Source organism: Opisthorchis viverrini (genome assembly GCF_000715545.1).
Source record: "Opisthorchis viverrini unplaced genomic scaffold opera_v5_381, whole genome shotgun sequence".
NCBI lineage: Eukaryota > Metazoa > Platyhelminthes > Trematoda > Opisthorchiida > Opisthorchiidae > Opisthorchis > Opisthorchis viverrini.
In genome coordinates this window covers 110,283-131,016 of record NW_008752041.1, presented here as the reverse complement: position 1 = coordinate 131,016, position 20,734 = coordinate 110,283, and the positions used below count along the sequence as shown (strand labels likewise).

The window sequence follows — 20,734 nt, the reverse complement described above, 5'->3', positions numbered from 1 at the left end:
GTTAACAGAACTGATCGATCAACAGAATCGAACGCACCCTTGAAGTCAAGGAATACCAGAATTGTGGGTCGTCTGTACATGTCGCGTTGCTCTAACACCTGACGGAGTGTGAAGATGTGGTCAACGCAGCCTCTACCCGGTCGAAATCCCGCTTGATTCTCACGAGTCAAGACTTCGCGTGCCGCCATGAGACGACGAAGAATCAATGGCGCCAGAAGCCTTGTCACAACAGGCGTCAAGCTAACGCCTCTGTGGTTGCTACATTCACTGCGGGTACCCTTTTTGAAAAGGGGTATCACTATCGATTCACCCCAGTTGTCTGGGACGGTCTCCTTCTCCCAGATAAACCCAAATAGGCTAGACAGGCATTGACTGAGGAATCCACCGCCATCCTTGAAGAGAGCAGGTGGAAGGTCGTCAGGACCAGCTGCGCGATGGCGCTTGAGTAGAGAAATGCATTCGGACACTTCTGAGACTGAAGGCGGCTCTATATTTACGGTCCACCTTTCTGTTGAAGGCCGGGTTTCTGGATTGGGGTTAGCAGGTGGCCAGCTGAATTGTTGTTCGAAGTACTGTGCCCAGCGATCCAAATGTTCTGCTTTGCTGCATATCAGGGAGCCATTTTGGTCCCTGATTGTTTCACTGACAAGAGGTTTCCGAGGACCAGTCGAACGAATCAACTGGAACAATTTGCGCACGTTTCCAGCATTCTTTGCATCTTCCATTTCTTCGACCTTTCGGGTCCACCAAGCTTCTCGGTCTGCGCGGACACTCAGTTTCACCTGGCGTCGGGTGATGTGCCGGATGGAGTTGTGGTGGCGAACAGGTGGGATTTATGCACCAATTTACCAGCTCGCGCGTGCAATGCGCAGCTACCTATCCCTTCCCCCAAATCATCGGTGAACGAAACTGCGGCAGCTACAACCAGTGTACGACGAGTCCGCGGTTCTTACAGCTGACGATGATGATGATGATATAAGTTTATTGAAGGTATATGCAGACAATTATGAACATACCATCGACCCTTTTTATTAGCGTTTTGGTGTGAACGCCCATTTTCGCATTTGTACACCATGACCACATAGCAGACCGACGGTGGTATTACTGCACCCACATTCTCTTCATATTTTACCGCCGATGAACTGTGCCAGCGAAATTGTTTCGAGCGGCTGTCTTCCGGACACCTCGGTCTCATTTCTTGCAATTTATGTTTTTCGCCAGCGGCGTGATTTTGGCATGAAATGAGGAACAGGGTTTCGGTACTGTATGTTCCTTTTTGGAAACTGCCTGCCTGTCCCTTGGAGGTGTCGTTAGATAGGAACTCGAAATATCACGTCTTCCAGCACTTAATGAACAGTGTCTATTTAATTCGGTCACATTGCGTGCACTGTCTGTATCCAGTGCTCCATGTGTCAGGTCTGTTGTCTGATTATAAGTTGGTCCTTCCGAAGAGGGCTTCGTGGGAAAGGCTTGTGGCCTCCCCTTTATCGTAATCTCTGTACTATTTTTGCACTAGATAATGGCTGTTTTCGATGCTATACGTGCCACTGTTTATTTATATGCTTCTGCCCTAACGGACTGTAACTGTAAGCCTCCCAGAGGCAGCTTCTACTGCGCTCCAGGTGTTTTTTACAATGGACTAAGAGCTCAGACATCTTTATGATCAGTGGTGATATGAACGCTTAGGTAGGTGAGGTAAGCACTGCTGAGTCTCATTTGATGGTAATTTTGGGTTAGATCAAACTGCACGAACATGTATTCTGATCACAGGTTTGTCATTCGCAGTACCAGTTTCCGAAATGACGTAATCGCCTGGCGACCTGACGCTTGCCAACGAACTAGCACCTAAAATTAGGTAGACCACCTTGTCATTGGTTGCCGGAAATAAGGATAAGCCATCACTTCTCGCTTTTTTGTCATCATAACTACCGCATAAGTTACACTTTGCAGCGTCTCAACCCATGCACATGTGGCTCAAGCGGGTCCTATCTTGTAAGGCGAGTCCCACCGACAGTACACGGACATCTAACCACTTTTATGCCTCATATTGTATTTCTGCTTGCGCCACTGGTTTTGCCACAGAATACTACCATCTTTTCGGCAAACAATGATTAGATATTCGCCATGCATGAGCAAACCAGTGCAGCTTTTGGTTCAGGAAACATTCTTCGGTTGAAAACCCTGTTGCACAACCGAACATTCATTTTCTTATTGTTTGGATGTGCATTCGTCGCACCGGCCCACATGATCTACAGTTGTCAAAGGCCTTAGTGGACTCTTGCCATGCAATTTGTTATTGCCTTTCACTGCGATCATCAGACCTGTGCAGAACCTTGCTTAGCTTCTGAGCAGCCCTCGTATTCAAGCCATACAAACCCATCAGAACCAACCCTTCCCATTCCTGCCTGCCGGTCCGATTTCGGATGTTGACGCTCACTGGAGGCAGATATCGATAACTGTGCATAATGCCGAGACTCCTATGTGCGATACCATTCAGCTAACATTTTCCAGTCATTGGATCTCTGGTAGGACCTTAGTTATGCTGGTTGCCAGGCGACAAATTCAGTTCGGTTCAGTTTATCGTGTATAGACCACGTACCAAGGATATGTTGGTTCCAACTTGCAGTTTCTATTGCCTGAAAATGTGAGATATCCAGGCATGGGAGGCGATGGTGCGATCAGTTATTTTGTGTTGTATGTTGCTCCAACGGAACTGGAAACTGATCAGCTACAGATTGAAGGTGGTAACTTTGACACAAGAGAGGCACGACTGCCTGACTGGGGTATTTCGTACAGTGTCAGTAACCATTAGTGAGTTTATTCTCGGATTCTGTATCCCTGGAAACGAAAGTTATCAACTTGACTGAGTTTGGTGGTTAGTGTTTTCATATTTCGTCACAAGGTCCAACTATCGACGGCTTTCATCCACCACAGGGTTGTGTGAGACAGACAGTTCTCTAAAATTCAAAGTAGATACCCCAACACGCGTAACCTGTGAAGTCTGGTAACCCGTCCATCGCGAGTTCCTTTCCAAAACCTTGACATCGTTAATTCGTCGTTCCCACCAGATCCGCGCATTGCTTATAAGACACCTATGGTCAAAGACTGGCAGATTTCATACATCGTCTGCGTGTAGTCGCCACGTTTCTAATAAGACAGCATGTACCACAATATCGCAGTGTATACTCTACTCCTAATAAAAGGACTACCTTCACGCCGATACCGTAGGTATCAGAGGTTGGCAAAGGCCATCCTGGTCTTTTCATTTCGAGAACTGATCTCTAGCCAGTCTACCGGAACTTACACAACTACCCAAGTTTGTCCGCCGTATCGATTTGTTGGTTCGCAAGCATTAAGTTAGAGTTTGCTTACACCCGGTCATGTGGCGAAATTTTGCATGTGTGAAGCGCATACCAGACGACTGTGCAGAATTATTTAGGTTATTTCAAATGGTTTAAATCTTTGGGGGATTTGGAACAAGTAGTACACTACCCATGAGCGAACGCCCTGGGAACATTTAGACCCCCGAGATTTTGGAGGTAGCTAGAGCGATTTCAAGCAATAAATCGGTAACGGATTTGGACATGAATGGTTAGAGGGATCAGCCTTCTCTCAAACAGGGGGATTAGGTGATTTCAGACGACAGTTTGCTACATACTCACATGGACCCATTTTTGCATGCAGTGCTTTCGAATTTAACAAAGAAATCGATCGCCAAACATGCCAAAAGTCGCTCACCTTCGATTGAATCAAAAGTAGCTTTTAATTCAAGAAAAACGAACGATGTGAGACGTTTGATAGAGTGCGACTGTTCAAGAAATTGTCTCGCGGTAAAGAAATAGGGATGAATCTTCGGTCGTGGTGACACCCAGGGGTTCTCTCGAGTTTGTCCCTCCTGATAACGACCACCCAGCTCAAAATGATGCCAGCTAGTATCTTGGCTGTCAGGAATGGATGGCTGAGTGGTTAGAGCGCAGATTTACTGACCAGAAAATCCTTGGTTCGAACCCGGCTTGTCTCTCGACTTCCCCTGCCTAAGCTTGGGCAACGTGACAGTATCCCAGTACTCGTGCTTCCTTCTGGTGGCATGACAGTTAGTCACAGAAAGAATGCTACAGCCGAACCATTTTTTTCGTCTTGGCTGTCGCGGCCACCAACCGAGCGTCACTGAGATTTGAACAAAAGCACATACTTGGTTTATGCTTGAAAACATTGACTCCTTTGGAGAGGTTGTTTTTATGTGGATTTTTATTCTTTCTGACTTCATTCCGGTTGGATTTCAGGGGCCACGAAACCGTCATGCCCTGCCCGCTCAATATAGCAGAAAATACCATTATTATTGAGCCGGGGTCATACTATTTGAAGATTGGAAAACTTTGTGGGCCTCCTCCCAAAAAGCTACATCATTGTATTGCCCGTCGCCTCGCTGTCAAAAGAAAGGCCGGAAATGTTCCCCTAATTGCTGGTCGGAAAGTCATGTTCGGGGAGGAAGTTACCAAAACCTCGCTGTGGTCGGATATTCGCGGTTTATTCTCCCTCACCCTGGATAGTGGTGTGTCTGCTAATGATGCTGACATTCATACTATTTCCGTGGAACGTTCCGATCAGTCCAAATTCGTGGGTAAGACTGACGATGGAGGAGAATTTGTCGTCTTTGGTGACGCTCTACTATTGGCTTCCAATCCACACTATCAGATGACCTGGCCCATAGCAAATGGATTTTTTCGGGACGGGGCCAATTATTCCTCAGTCGTACAAGATCTAGAAGACATATGGTGCATGGCCCTGGAAAAGCAAGTGAGTTTCTGATAGCACTTATTTTGCAACTTATGTTACACGAAATTTCAATATAATTAGTAGCTCTGGAAACAGCGTTATGTAGTAGTCTATCCTGAGAAGATGTTCTAGTGGGCTTCCAAACGTGGCGATAACAATATAAGTGACCATGAGCCTCGTTTCCACTTCTAGCAAGCTATTCGAGGAGTTTTTGAATTTTAAATTTTTGAATAGATTAAAATTTGAAATTTTTAAAATTAAATGCGGGCGTGGCTCAGTTCGTCGTGTCAGCCGTGATGCTTCTTTGTCTAACTTTCTGCTTGACTTCCTGCAGCCGTATGGAGACCAAGGTTTACATTCAGTCCAATACAGGTAGACGGAAGTCTGGTTGTAGTAGTTGACACAGTTAGGATGTATGCTGGTCTCAAGCGCCCGTCTGTTCCATGTGTGACCTGAATTCTGACGAGTATGCTTTTGCCATCGAAATCGATTTGTGGTTTAACTCGAGTACATGGTTTTTGATGATTGAATCGCGTTCTCATTTTCTGAACTCAGTTGGATTTTGTAGATGGGGTCGCGCGTGACTTTCGTGCTCCATTATCTGCCCATAAAGTTGCCTGTCTATCCGACTTATGTATTTGGCCGAGCATTCTGGACGGATAATTCGGCAGACAGATTCTGTGCAGCCTTCAGTCTGATGGGGTCCGCAGCTCTTACGAGGTGTTGTTGTAGGGTATTATCGGTTCGGAAGAACATTCCAATATTATAATCCCGAAGTATCTTCCAGGTGGCGTCGGAATTGCCATCTCTTTAGGACATTTCCACGGTGACTACTCGATTTTAGTCTCCCTCTCTCACCATTTCGCGTAATGTCCTCACCATGGTTACTTGTTTTTTGGTGCTTGTTCTGTTGTAATACCCTGCTGACTCGATTCGGCTGACCTGCTCGTATGGACTCACTTGAGCATAACCTCGGGCACGACTCGCTAAGCAACTGACAACTGCTTTTGGCGTGGTGTGGATGCAAGAACTAGCAATGCAGATACCTGTCGGAATGCCAGGAATTCTTGTGAGCCATCGCCGAAATTCGGTGACTGTTGTTAAAAGATAACCCACAATCCTTATCGCTTTCAGCTTCCACAACGAATTGTCTGCTGCTGCACTGTTCGTTCAAACAGTCAAAAAAGCTTGTTGTTGTGTAGCCGGTACACTCTTGAACAAATGTACAAAGTTTGAATAACATATTTGGATCTGAGTCTGGCTGACCGTTCATGACAACCTCTGTGTGATTTCCCTAATCCCAGTAAATTGATTTAAGCATGAGAATTTAACTGTGCAACAACGAAGTCAAAGCTACCTACCTGCTTGTCATTCTTTATAGGTCACGTGGGATCTTACTCCTTACCCTGTAACCCCATAGTCAACATTGAACGTGGTTGCGTGCGATTTGAAGATAAATTTCCGTTATGTGGGTCGAGATAGCTCAGTGGTCGTAGTGCAAATTTACTGACCAGAAGATCCGTGGTTCGATCCCGACCTCTGCCTCTCGATTTCCCATGTCTAGGCTTGGGCAACGTGGTCGTGTCCCAGCCCTCGTCCTTCCTTCTGATGGTATGGCAGTTAGGCACCGAAAGGGTGCTGCAGCTGTATGAAGCGTTAGTTTTACTGCCTTTTAAGTCTATCAAACCGCCGTCATTTCAAATTACTTTACAAACCGTTTGCGTTTTGGGGTGATGAATACATCTCAATATCTGACATGGTTTACGTGGCCTAGGTTGTGTAAGTAAATAAGCACCACGTATAGCCAGTTGAAATGGCCAGCTTGGGTATTTTCGTTGCCTTTTTTATCAACGGAACTGGAAGCATTTGGACCAAGTCGCAGTCGGTCATGAACCAAACCAAACATTATTGGAGCACAAAATTGCGTGCCCGAAAGTGCACGTGAATTGGGTCCTCTTGATCCAATGCCAAACCTTTTATTATTCATGATGGTTGTAGAACTGAAATTCCGCGATGGCCATCATTCGGACCACCATAATTGATTACGTAAGTTTGATTTTTGTGTGACTAGTTAGTCCTCCGGGTGCATGCACTATGCGCTCCAAACTTTTAGTCTTTCCTATCTTGTAGTCTGTCGGTCGGTGCAAAATGACATGTGGTATTAATTATCCTGCCTGAGGTTCTATGTAGTTGATGTGGAAGGTAAATTCTGAAACTTTTATCAACCCTCTATTGCCCCACATCTCAGTGCGACTAAAAATCCCATAAGACTGCTAATAATTGGGTCCGTCAAATCAACCAACTGGCCGCCAGAGAAATGGGGTTTTACGGATACTAAACTTAAAAATGATTAAGGTATTCAACGTAGCTCTTGACTGAGTCATAGCTTGATAGCATCTTCGAGTGCGATAGCTGACTCACTAGTTATTCAACCACTCTTACCGTGCACTATCATAGTTAAATGAAAGGCACACGCTACATGGCTACCCCATATCTCTTGACTGCAATTGTTGTTCCTATGTGTTAGGTAGAGGCTTTCCATGATATAACTGAGGCGAGTATGGCGCGCTAACGGATTGCGCACAATTAAGATATGTGGAGGTAGGTAAGTCGCATAAGGATTGAGCAGACTACTTTGAGATTCCGGGCGTGAGGTTTACCTCACTGTACCAAAGGTACGAGCATTTGATAGAGTAAGTCTGTTTGCTTCAAAATATCCACCCGGTCGCTCCTCGTTGGTAGAATTCAAGACTCTTAACACAAGGACTTCCGGAAGACTGTTGCAACGAACATTATTTAACTCGCTTACAGTTATCCTCGTTCAAACTGAGCAGTCAAACGACCCTGTTCACTGACACAGATTAACCTTAGTTACTTTCCTTGATGTTAAGTTGACTTCGTTGAATTTCGCTCATGCGGATAATTTCTACACCTCTAAGTTGAAGTTGTGTACATCTCTTGCGTCATTGCCAGTGACCTGCACCTCTCTATATGCCGCGCACGTACGTCCCTCTCGACCATATGGGAAGCACGATTAGATTATATATTAATGTTTGAATTAGTTTCATTATAACAACTGATTGTTCAGAAAGCCACTAGCTATCTGCATGCTGCGTTTATGGGGTTTTGCTTCACCTAACCCTAGTCCGTCAACTGGCGCTGCCCGGCCTTCTGGTATATTGAAATGGACATAACGGCGTACGGTGCGATTGTTTTGTCATGAGCGTTTGCACCACACGTTGTTTGCCAAACTTTTCTAGATCATCTGAGCCTGGTCATTCTTTCACCCGTTGCTGCGTTTGGAAAATGATAACTATGGAATCCTTTACTAGTTAGAGGACGTATCGTAAGCGAAACGCTGCCCGACAGCAAATTCTCTGCTTTTTGCCAAACCTTTCTGAAATCTATGATTAGTTTCAGGCCAAATATGCAAGACTGTGGATGACGATCCTGACCGTATTCTGATGAGTTACTTTGACTACCACCAACTCAAGGGTGCAGATATTCGCCAGGATTATTCAGCCGCGTCGAACACCTGTTGTGAATTCATAAATAGAGAACTATACGACCCACTTAATCCTCTTCGACCGTTCCTGACAGTTCCCGTCTGTTCGTATTCGTTAACCGAACGTGTTGATTGTACTCACGCATGATCGCAACAAAACAAGTTTTTTCACCCTTAATTGGTTGATTTGACTAGTTTTACGAGGGTCGGAATAACCCACGGACTCGCACTCCGTTGCCTCGTAGCCAAGTCTAGGCAAATGTCTGTTGTAGTTCAGCTGTACATAATCTTGTTAGCAGTCAAGTTATCACTCATTTTGAATAAATTACCGACGAACAGTACTTTCTGAGGGGTGAAAACGTCTACGGACCTCCGTCCAGCTTCTGCTTGTCTTGTTCAGAACCCTGAGAGTAAATATCCGCGCTTTTTTCTGGTGTATGTGCACACGCTTTCGTGTCGGACACCATTGCGAAGAGATTCAGGTTGTCTGTTATTTCGATCATCAATTATTTACACACTAAACAAAAGGGACTTGCGAGTGTCAGTGATATTAGCTGAGAAAATGGAGTGGGATGAAGGACACCAACTTGATTGATCAAGAAGTGAGGTGAATTGTTGAACACAGTAGCACCAGAAGGTCGGATGACCGCCAGAATAAAGCTCGCCTAACGCTTTACAAAACAACAACTAATGTGCCTCAGATCCGAGTGCAGACTATGATCAGAGGACTAACGTCCAAGTGGGGTCTAAATGGTTTGCAAGCAGACTTGCTCGTGAGCGGTTGTACGGTGTCTAGGAACTTGATAATCCTCTCACTTGTTTGGCGACACTGTTGCGCTGGCTACCACTGAGTCGTACAGGTAGCACTGGCTTGAAGGAGTTCTTCCTTGGGACGATCTGTGTCTTTTTATAGTCTCACAGACTGGCTTCTGAACGAGGCCTAATACCATCTCCAGGAATGCAAACGTGCTGGTGTCGAAAGTGGCTCAGATCCTATCAGAGAATACACCCGTTTGCCTCCCAGTCTCTTGAGAGAGCCTCGCCCTACCCTAGTTTGCATATTGCCGATCCCGCTCGGCGCTCGATACATGGCACGAATCATGCGTGCTGTTGCTTCGGTTCTTGCTAAGAAACTAAAATAAATCGTCCAGCTGCGGCATCCTTTCGGCACGCAGCTGCTACGCTACCCGAAGGAGGCGTGAGGACTGAAATACTACCAGGTTACCCAGATCTAGGATGAAGCAGTGGGAAAGTCAGGACCGACTTTGAACTACGGACGTTCTGATCGGAGTTTTACGCGTTGCCACTTAGCCATCCCAAGCTATCTAACCTTAATAATAACTGTATGATGAGGACACTTTTCATGAACTATCCGAACGTCTTTGATAGCCGCGGCAGACCAGTGCCACTCACTGTCAGAGGTCTTGACAATAGTATGGTCGAGGGGGTGAGATGGCCCAAGTGGGTAGAGCGCGAATGTACTGGCCGGAAGGTCCGTGGATTGAACCCGGCCTCTGCATCTCGACTTCTCTTGTCTAGGCTTGGGCCACCTGGCAGTATCCCAGCCCTCGTGCTTCCTTCGGGTAGCATGGTAGTTAGGCACCGGAAGGGTGCTACAGCTGGACGAATAGTATGGTCAGTTTCTTGCTACACTGCTTCCGGTATCTTATGCAGCTTACCTTTTCTACTAGATGTCCTGCACTCTTCCCATAAACGCTAGCGTGCCTAAATGCTTATATCTCTATGTACTTTCATCCTATATTAGTGGCTGCTTGCTACCCATCAGCATAATAAGTTCCTAGTGTGAGGACGGTATAGTTGTTGGTTGTCCTAATTCGGACCAATAATTCAATGGGACTTCTCCAATATAGTTAAGTGGTTGTTCTGCCTGTCCCCTAGTTTAGGTTTGGTCGTTTATCCGATGGTTCATTGTTGCCTGAAATCTCCCGCATTGGCTGTGAGTTTGAATGTTGTCAGTTCGATTGCATTCATTGGTAGTTGATCAGGTGGCTGTTGATCTGTTCGTGGAGCTTTCACACGTTTCACCACCATTCGAGGAGACTCGTCAATGTGCGATTGAGCGGGATACCTGAGTATGTATTGGCTAGCACCAACCAAGCACATATGTGTACTTCGAGTAAGCCTTACCAGTGGTGCGGGCTACCGGGGATGTTCATGAATCCGCTGTATGTTACAACTGTCTAGTTGTCGGTGTATTATTTAATTGTGGGTCATTATTTTGGCAAGACTTTGGATCTGGAACTTTTTCCGGTTAACAAGACGGGAGATTTACACCTAGTTAAATTTGCTCATTTGGTTACGCTCGCCACTCGGGGCAAGCCGCATGTAGTTCTGTCTTTCCAGCTCGTGGGTTCAGCGGTTCCGGAAACGGGTGCCAATCCACCACGGCGATTTAGTGGATATAAAGTGGTTGGTGATAGATGATTTACTTGCAAATTCTCTTTTTCCTTAACAAGCCGAATGAATCATAAGGCCATGAACATTTCACTAACTCCCCCTCCCCACCCATCCGTATTTGTGGTCAACTCACGATGGTCGCAACCGTCAGATCCTTGGAGCATCTGAGTAGCTTGATCGCTAGCCTAGTAGTGATGCATATACGCCGTTTTGCAATGGTCTACGGCTGTGCACGCGGTTTTCTCGTCCGTCAGCTCAACATAGTTACCATGGCGACAAGGCACTCAAGAATGACGTGATTCAATAGCACACACCCATGCTGCAGGTAAATAAAGTCATTTTGAAAATGCTTGATGTGGATGAATTGGATCCCTAAATTCGTGTAAGCAACTGGGTGTAACAGAAAATGACATGAGATCCGAGAGACAAATGTTCGGGTGATTATTGTATAGGAATGGACCTGTAGGGTTTCGCCTGACCGATGAGCATTTTTAGTTAACTTTTTCACTCACTTGTATTTTATTATTCCTGACTATACTGCTTAATACCAATTATTTTCCCTCTTATCAGCTCGGCATAAATCGATCTGATTTTTCTTCCTATCGGGTTATTCTCGTCATTGGTGATGTCTTCAGACGCCACGAAGTGCGATATTTAGCCGACATGCTTTTACAAAAACTTGGGTTCAGCCATCTTTTCGTTCATCAGTCTGCGGTGTGTGCAACCTATGGTCTGGGAGTCACAACAGCTTGTGTTGTCGATATTGGGGAGCTGAAAACCTCGGTTTGTTGCGTGGACAACGGAATTTCTCCACCGGACGCTCGGGTCGTGCTCTCAGTTGGCAGGAACAGTGTGTTGCGTACTTTCCACGGAATTTCGTTACCCAGTGGAATCACGAAAGGAAATGGAGACTACGTGTACGTCCCTGTTCATGGTGTTTATTATATATTTATGAGTTTCAGTTTAGCAGGCGTCAAAGGCGCCCTGTTTTTAGTCCGAAATGATGACGTTTTCGTAACTAGCTATTTAACTTCCTGTAAGTTAGCAAGGATTTCAGTTTTCGAAGCACTCTACTTCCAAAACTACCACTTAGTTTGATGGGATATTTTGAAAGTTCAATTACCCCATTGAGAGGCCGTCCCTCACAATAGGACTATTCGATTTTTCACGTTTTTTGGTATCCATATCAGCAGAACATTTTCGTCAGTCCTTTCAGACGATCTCCTTAGAGTGGGTCAACTACATCTTTTGCTTTAATACCCCAAAACAGAGCCATTCGTGAAAATCCTAGTTGACAAATGTTTTGTGCAATTGCCTGTATCTGAATACTTGTGACGTGTCCCGTCTGACTCACAGTTCACCAATCCATGCACACTCCAACTCCTTAATAAGGACTTCCCGTGGGATTCATTTTCGAGGAACCATCGCGTACTCAAACATCTTCCGACCTTAGTTCAAACTTGCTAATTGGTTTGTCTACAGATGAAAGCATTTTTTCTTTAAATTAATCAGCATGATTTGTCTCAGCATGTAATCAGAGTATTTCTAAAGAAGTCCACCAAAAGTTGTGCTAAAAATGTCACAAAAATCGGGATACAGCATTTGTACCTGAACCTTCATGCTCCTGAGCAAATTAACACCCACGATTTCTGTATTTGATGGTCTTATTTCATCCAGTGCTCTTCATTTTTTTGATTCAGCGATTTTGACTACACCCTCGCCTCCGATGTAAATGCTCTTCGTACGTGGTTGACTGATGCAGAACGTTCCGCTCATAGCCTGATTTCTCAGCTTGGTCAGTTGGAAAAGCAAGATCCTCAGCTCAGGGAACCTACCACCGATCAACGGTTTGAACTCACTTTTGGAAATTGTGAGCTGCACTTTACCGTTCCACTTCGTGTTGGCGCTGTCATCTACGCAAATCTTTTACCATTTCGTCAAATAAGTCTCGCCGCTGATCCTATTCGACTAGACAGGCCTTCGATCTATCATGAGTGTCAAATGTCCCCGCTTGACGCTGCCCAACCGGATGATCCTTTTGACGATCTGTACATAAATATGACAACACGAGAACGTCGTAAGCGTGGTGGAGGCCAAGGGGCTATGTCAGCTGATACCGTTGGCAATGATGCCACCGCGGATGTCAGAATGGATCGGTTGGAACCAGACGTTGCAGAAGTCGTAAGTAGGCCGTTTTTATCATTTCCGTTCGTTGTTTCATTATTCTCAGCCTATGGATTATGACTTGCAAGGGATGCCCTCCCTGGGGCACGTGCTGAGGTGCAAACGAATACTCAGGTGACGTGATCTTTTTTGATGGGTGGTCTTCATCGGGGTCGACCTTTTGGGAAGAGGACAGTTGTTCCTCTGTTGTGCTTGTCGGATTCCTGGTGCCCCTGTTTTTATTAAACGGTTGTCATATTAGAGCAAAAACCACAGCCTATTCTATCCTCCAGCGCCTTTAACATTGATGATGACGCCAGTACAACCATTAGCAACCGACAAGCCATAAGTGGAGAGTTCCACCACATCCAACGGTATCAGGATCAGGTATCAAGATATCGTCTTTCGCCCTTCTCTAACTTCGTAATCGATGTACTGCTTGCGTCTTCTTCATCTCATTCCAGCACTTTTGGGTTCAAAAGTGCATGGCGATCGTTCACAGACACTGAGTGTGCTGACGGTATGAATTCTGTTCAGTTCAGTTTTTCAGCTCACAAATCGTGACGGTATTGGTCTTCTTGGATTAGGCCGTTTTAAATAACGTATGTAATTCTGCTGCAAGATTCAAGTGGAATGTGTTACTGTAAGATTGGATGGGGGCAAACCCAGATCTTACGCTTGCGAATGATTCAGTCGATGTGATAGGTAAGTTCGCCTACCTAGGTAGCTGCGGAAGTCCTGATGGACTGGCGGAAGATGAAATCATCTACCCAATTGGGAAGTGGTTTGCAGCGTTTGCCAACCTTGTGCTGCCGACACGACATCAGGAAGGCGGCTATGCGTAAAGTGTTCAGCTGTAGCACCCTTTCAGTGCCTAACTGCCATGCCACCAGAAGGAAGTACGAGGGCTGAGATACTGCCAGGTTGCCCAAGCCTAGACAGGGAAAGTCGAGAGGCAGAGGTCAAGTTCGGACCACGGACCTTCCGATCAGTAAATTCGCGCTCTAACCACTTGGACCATCTCGTGTAAAGTGTACACTGCTGCAGTTCGATATGTCCTACTTTATGGATCACAGACATGACTGCTACGTGCAGGTTTTTCTATACTTGGTGTGTCTGAACAACGGTGCCCCTGAAACATTGCGCGCATCTAGTGGGAACATCAAATCAGTACTACTGAGGTACACCAGATGACTTTCAAATCAGTTGGTCACACTGTTTGAGCTACGCTGGTTAGACCATTTATTTTCTATACCAGAGGCCCGGTTACCTCACAAAGTCCTCATCGATCAGTTATGTATCGGTTGGAGGCAGTTACTTCATAACAGCAACGTAGCATGAAGGACCGTACAAGCCAAGTTAGTCTCTACGGTAAATGACATGGGCCCGGTTGAGTAACCCGGGACGAGACAAACCAATGGTTAGTGATACTGACATATATGGCTGTTTCAGGCCAGTGGCTATCCTGAATCATTTTCACTGCGTAGCTCAGTTCTTTTCATATCGGACAAAAAACGCGTTGCTTCATCAGCTTTACCGTCGGTTGATATTGCTGGTGTGACATGTTCAACAAATTGTTCTGCATCTACCCAGAGCGGAATTCTTGCTCAAGCCAATTCAGGAGTTTACCGGTGTGGTGAGATTGTGTACCACCTATGCTGATAACCCATCTCAGTAATTCTGACTCCATAACACGTAGGACGTTTTTGTTGTGGTATTTCCATTTGATGAACTATTAAATACCCCTCTTTCGGTTAGGGAGGCGTAACTGTGTGCAGCGGAGGGGAGAATTGCAGGGAGATTATCCCTTGACATCCCAACCCACGTATTGCACACTTGCGAATAATCTCATGCCACATCGGCCGTCGCGCGGTGCCATCAGTTGGGTCGCTTTACTTGTTGCATATAGCAGGGTGGATAAGCGAAAACAGGCTGCTGTTGACGCCCTTGTTCTCTCGCCTATTTTCTTGTCCTCTCTTCCAATCCATTAATAACTCTTCGTCTAGGCCTGTCAGTTAGGACTGATGACTCCATTCGTTCTGCATCGGTTTTACAAGCAACTTGTGCGCGTTATCCAGCGCTGTTACCCTCAATCACGATCGTCACAATCAACCTTCAAGCCTCTAAACCTAGTCTATCGCACTCCGAAGCGAGCAGACATCATCGTCATTATTATTATTATTATTGTTATTATTATCATCATTATCATCATTGTCAGCTGTACAGTGGTTGCAGTACAACATGCTTCTCTTGCTCTACCACTGTAGTCGTTTACCACTGTCAGCTGTACAGTGGTTGCATTACAACATGGTTCTCTTGCTCTACCACTGTAGTCGTTTACTTTGATGTGTTCTACGTATCAGAAACAAGAATTCGAGACGCAAGCACAATGGTTAAGCTAATCGCCCAGTCATTCTCCACTCGCTTCCGGCTGCGTCCCCTCTGGTTATCCAGATGCTGCTGCGGCAGGATGTGTAGGGGTTGGTATCGTCCTAAGTCACCTGGCGGAAGGATCTTTGCATGACTGGATACCTGTTGATAGGCGCTTCTGTATGGTTTGCATGGCAACGTCTGTGAAGAAGTCTTACAGGTGGAAGTTGTCTGTTTGTTGTTTCTGCTTGCAAGCCAACCGACTTTAGCTCTGACACCATCAAATACAACTTTTAGGATGACCTGAATACCTGGTCGCGTTAAGCGAAAAGGTTAGACATCGTCGTGGTTAACGGACATCTGTATCCACAGGTGGGCAGGCTTAGCGCATCTGGAACTGGATTGTATTAGACATGGATTGACTCCGTACATACGGCCAGCGGCGAACCATCGCTGTTTTTTGCAGTACTACCAAATGGTGTCCCCCAACGGCTTGACGGCCACGGACTCAAATCGATCACATTGCCATCAGTTACCGATGGCGCGGATCAATAACTGACTGTTTGTCGTTTTGGAACACATTTGTGGATTCTGACCACGCACTCGTCGCTTCTCCCTTCTATTTTCGGGGCCGCTTAAGGTGCGAACAAATAGCTTAGGAACTGAGGGACTGGTAGATCTGGATATAAGAATAATTTACCAGAATCGTCTTCCAACTGTTCTACCATCAAATATGAATTCGAGCTGGAACGAGATCGTTACCTCTTTGTACAGTCCTGGGAGCTGTGTCTGTGGCATGGCGCTATCAGACTCAACCAATACTTGGAGGTGGCACTGCTTAAATCTCGGAGGAATATCCCAAATGATGCCAAACATTACTTGACCAGACGGACTATCAGAGGTCATGTGAGAATGAGCGTGCTTGCCTACCGTAAAGCCTGGAGAACTCTGAAAGCTAAGGGAATGAAAGAAGCCTAGAAATCCGGGAATACCCGAAAATTATTTCAGTTGGTCCTTACGACTGATCCCCGGAAACCACCTGTGAGCGAAACAACCAAGGATCAGAATGCAGCTATCTTGAATAGATGAGAACACCTTGACCGCATATGTTCTGTCAAGCGCCACCGATCTCCTGTCCTGAATGTCCTCCCACCCGCCTTGTTCAGAGATGGGGTTGAAATCCTCAGCCGGCGCTTGTCTGATGTGTTTGCGTGGATTTTGAGAAAGGAGGCTGTCCCAGACAACTGGAGGGAGTGGGTTATGGTGCCTGGTTTCAAAAAAGAGTTCGTAGTGAGTGCGGTGAACGCACGTGTTTCACTTTGCCCCCCGTTGTAGCGAGGCTATTGGTGTCACGTGTGTTTCATCAACTTATGATGGCTCGTGATGCACTGATTCGAGAGCGACAAGCGGGATTCCTGCCTGGTAGGGGTTGCGTTGACCAAATCTTCACACTCCGTCAGGTGCTAGAACAACGCCATACGTGCAAACGACCCACAATCTATTTCTAGATTTATAAGGCGCAATCAACTCGGTTGACGGTCTGTTTCCCACCAAGGAATGCGCCGGAAGTTCGTGAGCATAATACGCTTTTGTATTGTCAGAGTTCCGGACCTGTGAGAGTATATGAAGAGCTCTCCAAAAGCTTTCATACAGGGTGCGGTATCCGTCAGGTATGCTCACCTGATCGCCGCTGCGCCTGGTTGCAGACGTTGGAAGATATGACTGTTAATCGATGTCAGTGGCATTCTTGTTGTTAGTTTTTCTGCAGAATGCCTGTGTGGGTTTCTGTAGGTTTAGGCACCTCGGAATGATTGTGGTTGGCTATCACTAAGTTCCTTCCGCATCCACGTCTATCTTCTTCACAATTTGGCTTTGAAATCATGGTTGCTCGGCAGCAAAGCGTCAGCGTTGAACACTGATGTTATGCTGTTGACCCTTTGCTTGTAGTAGTGCTTAGATTATGTTGGGATCTATATCGGTCCATGCAGTACCATGTTTCCAGGACATTCCTTGTTCATCTCGTATTCTCACCTGTTTGCTACATTGAAACTGTTTCCTTGACCTTCATGTGTAGGGGATAGTTGATCGTATTTTCTGATAGCTGTCATTCATGTAGACAGTTTTCTTTCAATTTATCCGGTATATTACTTCCGATAGTCCATATGACAGTCCACATCGTTCCGTCCATTCTCACTGGCCCTGAAATTTATCATTTGTTTTGTGAGCTGCCACGTTTACTGTGGGTTTCGTTATATTTCAGATTTGCGATAGTGTGACCTACCTCTTGATCTGATTTGGTGGTTGTTGGTATGTCTACTGCTGCGGCGGTCTTCTGATAAATAGCGAGATAGCTCAAGTGGTTAGAGCGCGAATTTACTGCCGGAAGGTCCGTGGTGCGAACCCGACCTCTGCCTCTCGACTTCCCCTGTCTAGGCTTGAGTAACCTGGCAGTATCCCAGCCCTCGTACTTCCTTCGTGTGGCATGGCAGCTAGGCACCGACAGGGTGCTACAGCTGAACGATTTTTTTATTTGATGATAGAATTTCGTGCGTATCCATTGTTTCGAAATATTCTTTATAGGTAGCTTTCCTCCTGAACTCTGCTGTACTATGCAGTGTGTCTGCCTTCCTGAACAGTGTACGGATGCAACTTTTATTGTGGTTCACTGTGTGGTTGCTGTGATCGTTTGTCATCTGATCTGTTTGCGTCTCCTTCCGTCAAATGCAAGTTAAAAGATTTCGGTCCATATTCCTTAATGTATACATCCAAGAGTAGAATTTTGTCCTTATCTTCAAGTTCGATTGTCAACTTGGTATCTTCAAGGGCACTGTTGAACAGCTCCTACGCATCCTGGAATAATGTCTGTTTCATGACAAGTGTATCATCTACACTGCCGACCCAGCTTCGACTGCTGTTGATAGATTTCTCCATCAAATTTGAGGTATATATCCATGGTAAAGTTCAAAAACTTATGTGGGATTTTCGGTTTCGCTGGTCTTCTGTTCAATTTGTTTTTGAGCAAGTTCATTGCGGTTTCTCTAGTAAGATTATGAATGATTGATGTGAAAACAGTGTTGACATCAGACGGGAGCGTAATTTCGGATCCTCCGTAGGTCTTCAGCCAAATCGTAAGTTACAGTTCCTGGTAGACAGGTGACTGGACAAGGTGGAAATCCCTCATCATGTGCCCTGTGTAGTCTGCGGAACCATGGGAAGTTACTGTCATCCGGTTCCATTTTCCATCGTTGGTAATCCCGTGTGCGGCGAGATGGCCAAAGTGGTTAGAGCGCGAATTTACTGACCGGAAGGTCCGTGGTTCGAACCCGACCTCTGACTCTCGACTTCCCTTGTCTAGGCTTGGGCAACCTGACATTATCCCAGCCCTCTTGCTTCCTTCTGGTGGCATGGCAATTAGGCACTGAAAGGGTGCTACAGCTGAACGAATCCCGTGTGCTACTTGTGGATTCAGCTGACCAGTTTTGAGACGGTCAATAAATGCTCGCCCATTCACCGATTGTTTGGCTTTGGCAGTGTAGTCGGCTTGGTTCAGTACCTTTCACTAGTAATAACACTCCTCATTGCGAACTGGTCTCGGATACTCCGCATGCTTCTCTCCACTCTGTCAATAAGCTGCCAACGAATTTCTTTTGTTTTCTAGAAGGTGGGTTTTCCCGTTCATTCACTTTATTTAATTCGAAAGTGTGGGTGACGTCATCTTTCCTCGTGATTCTCCCTGTTTCATATGTCCTGGTCAAGGGTTTCACTTGTGAATACTAATTATGGGGACCGATTAGAATCAACAGCTAGCAAAGTACAACCATCTCTTTATGGGATGTTCGTCAAATAGTGATGACTTCTAAAAAGGTCACAATAGCCCTCCCCGCCCGCCGCTACTCAGTGTACAATCCACCCGAACAGAAACTCATTCAGGGAAACCAAAAAGCTTTTCCTCATGGTATCCTGTCTTCAGGGGATTACTGCGCCGGAAGTTGCTTTCCTAAAGGATGACCCAGGTGGTTAACACTGGGCCGTTGTATCTGAAGCGAGGGCTTCGTAAAGGCCAATCACCTCCGTTTTCTAAGGCAGATTTTCCATGCGTCATTTCTTAATCCAGGCGTCTGGTCATATCTCTCTGGCTTATTGAATCTATATCTGGGTCCTTTGCCGCAGAAGGTTCCAACCACCCGTCATACTTTTTTCCTTACAGCAACCCACGCCAATAAACGATACCCAAATTTCCCTGCCGGCTCGATCCACCGCTTTCGAATCACTGCCCAGCGCTATCTGGTGGAGCATTTACCAGTGCGCTTTCACGGTCAGTGCACAATCGACTTCAGAAGCAGGTACTTTGGCCTACCCGATGGCACCAGTTAGTCAAGCCTCCGCAGAAGAACTTCGGCGACGCCTCCTCCGATGTGTGGTTCTTATCGGAGGAGGTTCCTGTGGACCTGGTGGTTGTTGGTTGGCAAAATGGCTCACTTCAGAACTGAGCAGTTTGCTTGCATCCACATTCTCAATCAACGCCCCCATGGAGGATGTTAATCGTCCTCCTGTGGAGGTCGTCACATTTGATGATCAATCTGATCTGGCCTGGTACGGGGCACGGTTGTTGCTGACAGCTGATTCATCCAGCGATATGTGGATCACTCAGTCGGAATGGAGAAAGTATGGTTCACGTACCTTACGCGAGAAGGCTCCGTTCCTGTGGTGAACCGGGAGGCAAAAAGATTGTACATAATACTGTATAATAAACTTGTTTTTACATTTTCCCAACTTGGTGGGTTCTTCGAGTGAGTGGTACAACTCGTTCGCTCAGCACCCGGCCAGTCTCTGCAAACATCTAGGTGTAGCGTACTCGCCAGTATTGGACGAGTAAATTAGAAACGATCTTTTATAAAGACAATTCGCGTGATTCGTGACTGGATCTGTGAGCCACGAGGTCCCAGGCGTCTGCCGGCATTCATGGGATATCGTTGTTAATTGCATTCTAAGTCATTTTGATGGTCAAAGTGCGGCACAATACACTTTTGAATGTACATCTTACGACCAAGTTGAGGTTGTCCACGCTGTCGCACGTGATACCACCGAGATCGCAGTGTGACTGCCTTTCGTAAACCCTGAGTTGGGTTGATGATCAAGAAAGCTCCCAGAATGTAACATGCGTTGAGGAACTCACTAGTGGGGATCTATGAACCCTGTTCCGAAATTGAAATTTATACGAGTAGGAGGTCCACTGGCGTCGTGGTCGGCCGTACTCTGTGATTGGGTGTCATGCAACGCGTATTCGTGTCTTAATTCAAATTCTTTGTTATCTAACGTCTCGAACCGCGATAAAACATGTCTGAAATTCCGGAAGAAAGAAATATATTTTATCCAATATTGATCCAGAAGTCAAATGCTTACACTTTAACTGAATGTGTTGAAATTCTCCAAACGTTTCATATGAAATATATTATTGGTTTCCGAAAGCACAATCGCCCTAGATCAACCACTGTCACTCAA

At 45.9% G+C, this 20,734-nt stretch overlaps 2 protein-coding genes across 2 annotated transcripts in view; both read left to right on the top strand.

The window, feature by feature from the left end:
• The window catches only part of T265_15191 (hypothetical protein), a gene marked incomplete at both ends in the record, with an annotated part of 8,026 nt that extends 5,439 nt beyond the window's left edge, over window positions 1–2,587 (top strand). The window contains 2 exons of the mRNA XM_009176989.1: window positions 518–929; window positions 2,342–2,587. Of these exons, the coding sequence (XP_009175253.1) occupies window positions 518–929; window positions 2,342–2,587 (658 nt within the window). The remainder of the gene's footprint in view (window positions 1–517; window positions 930–2,341) is intronic.
• Window positions 2,588–4,289: 1,702 nt separating this feature from the next.
• Window positions 4,290–20,001, top strand: T265_15190 (hypothetical protein; the record flags this gene model as incomplete). Its single annotated transcript, XM_009176988.1, has 4 exons — window positions 4,290–4,797; window positions 11,270–11,616; window positions 12,400–12,880; window positions 19,440–20,001. 4 exons carry the CDS (start codon window positions 4,300–4,302, stop codon window positions 19,941–19,943), a joined length of 1,830 nt encoding a protein of 609 aa, XP_009175252.1.
• Window positions 20,002–20,734: the final 733 nt, after the last annotated feature.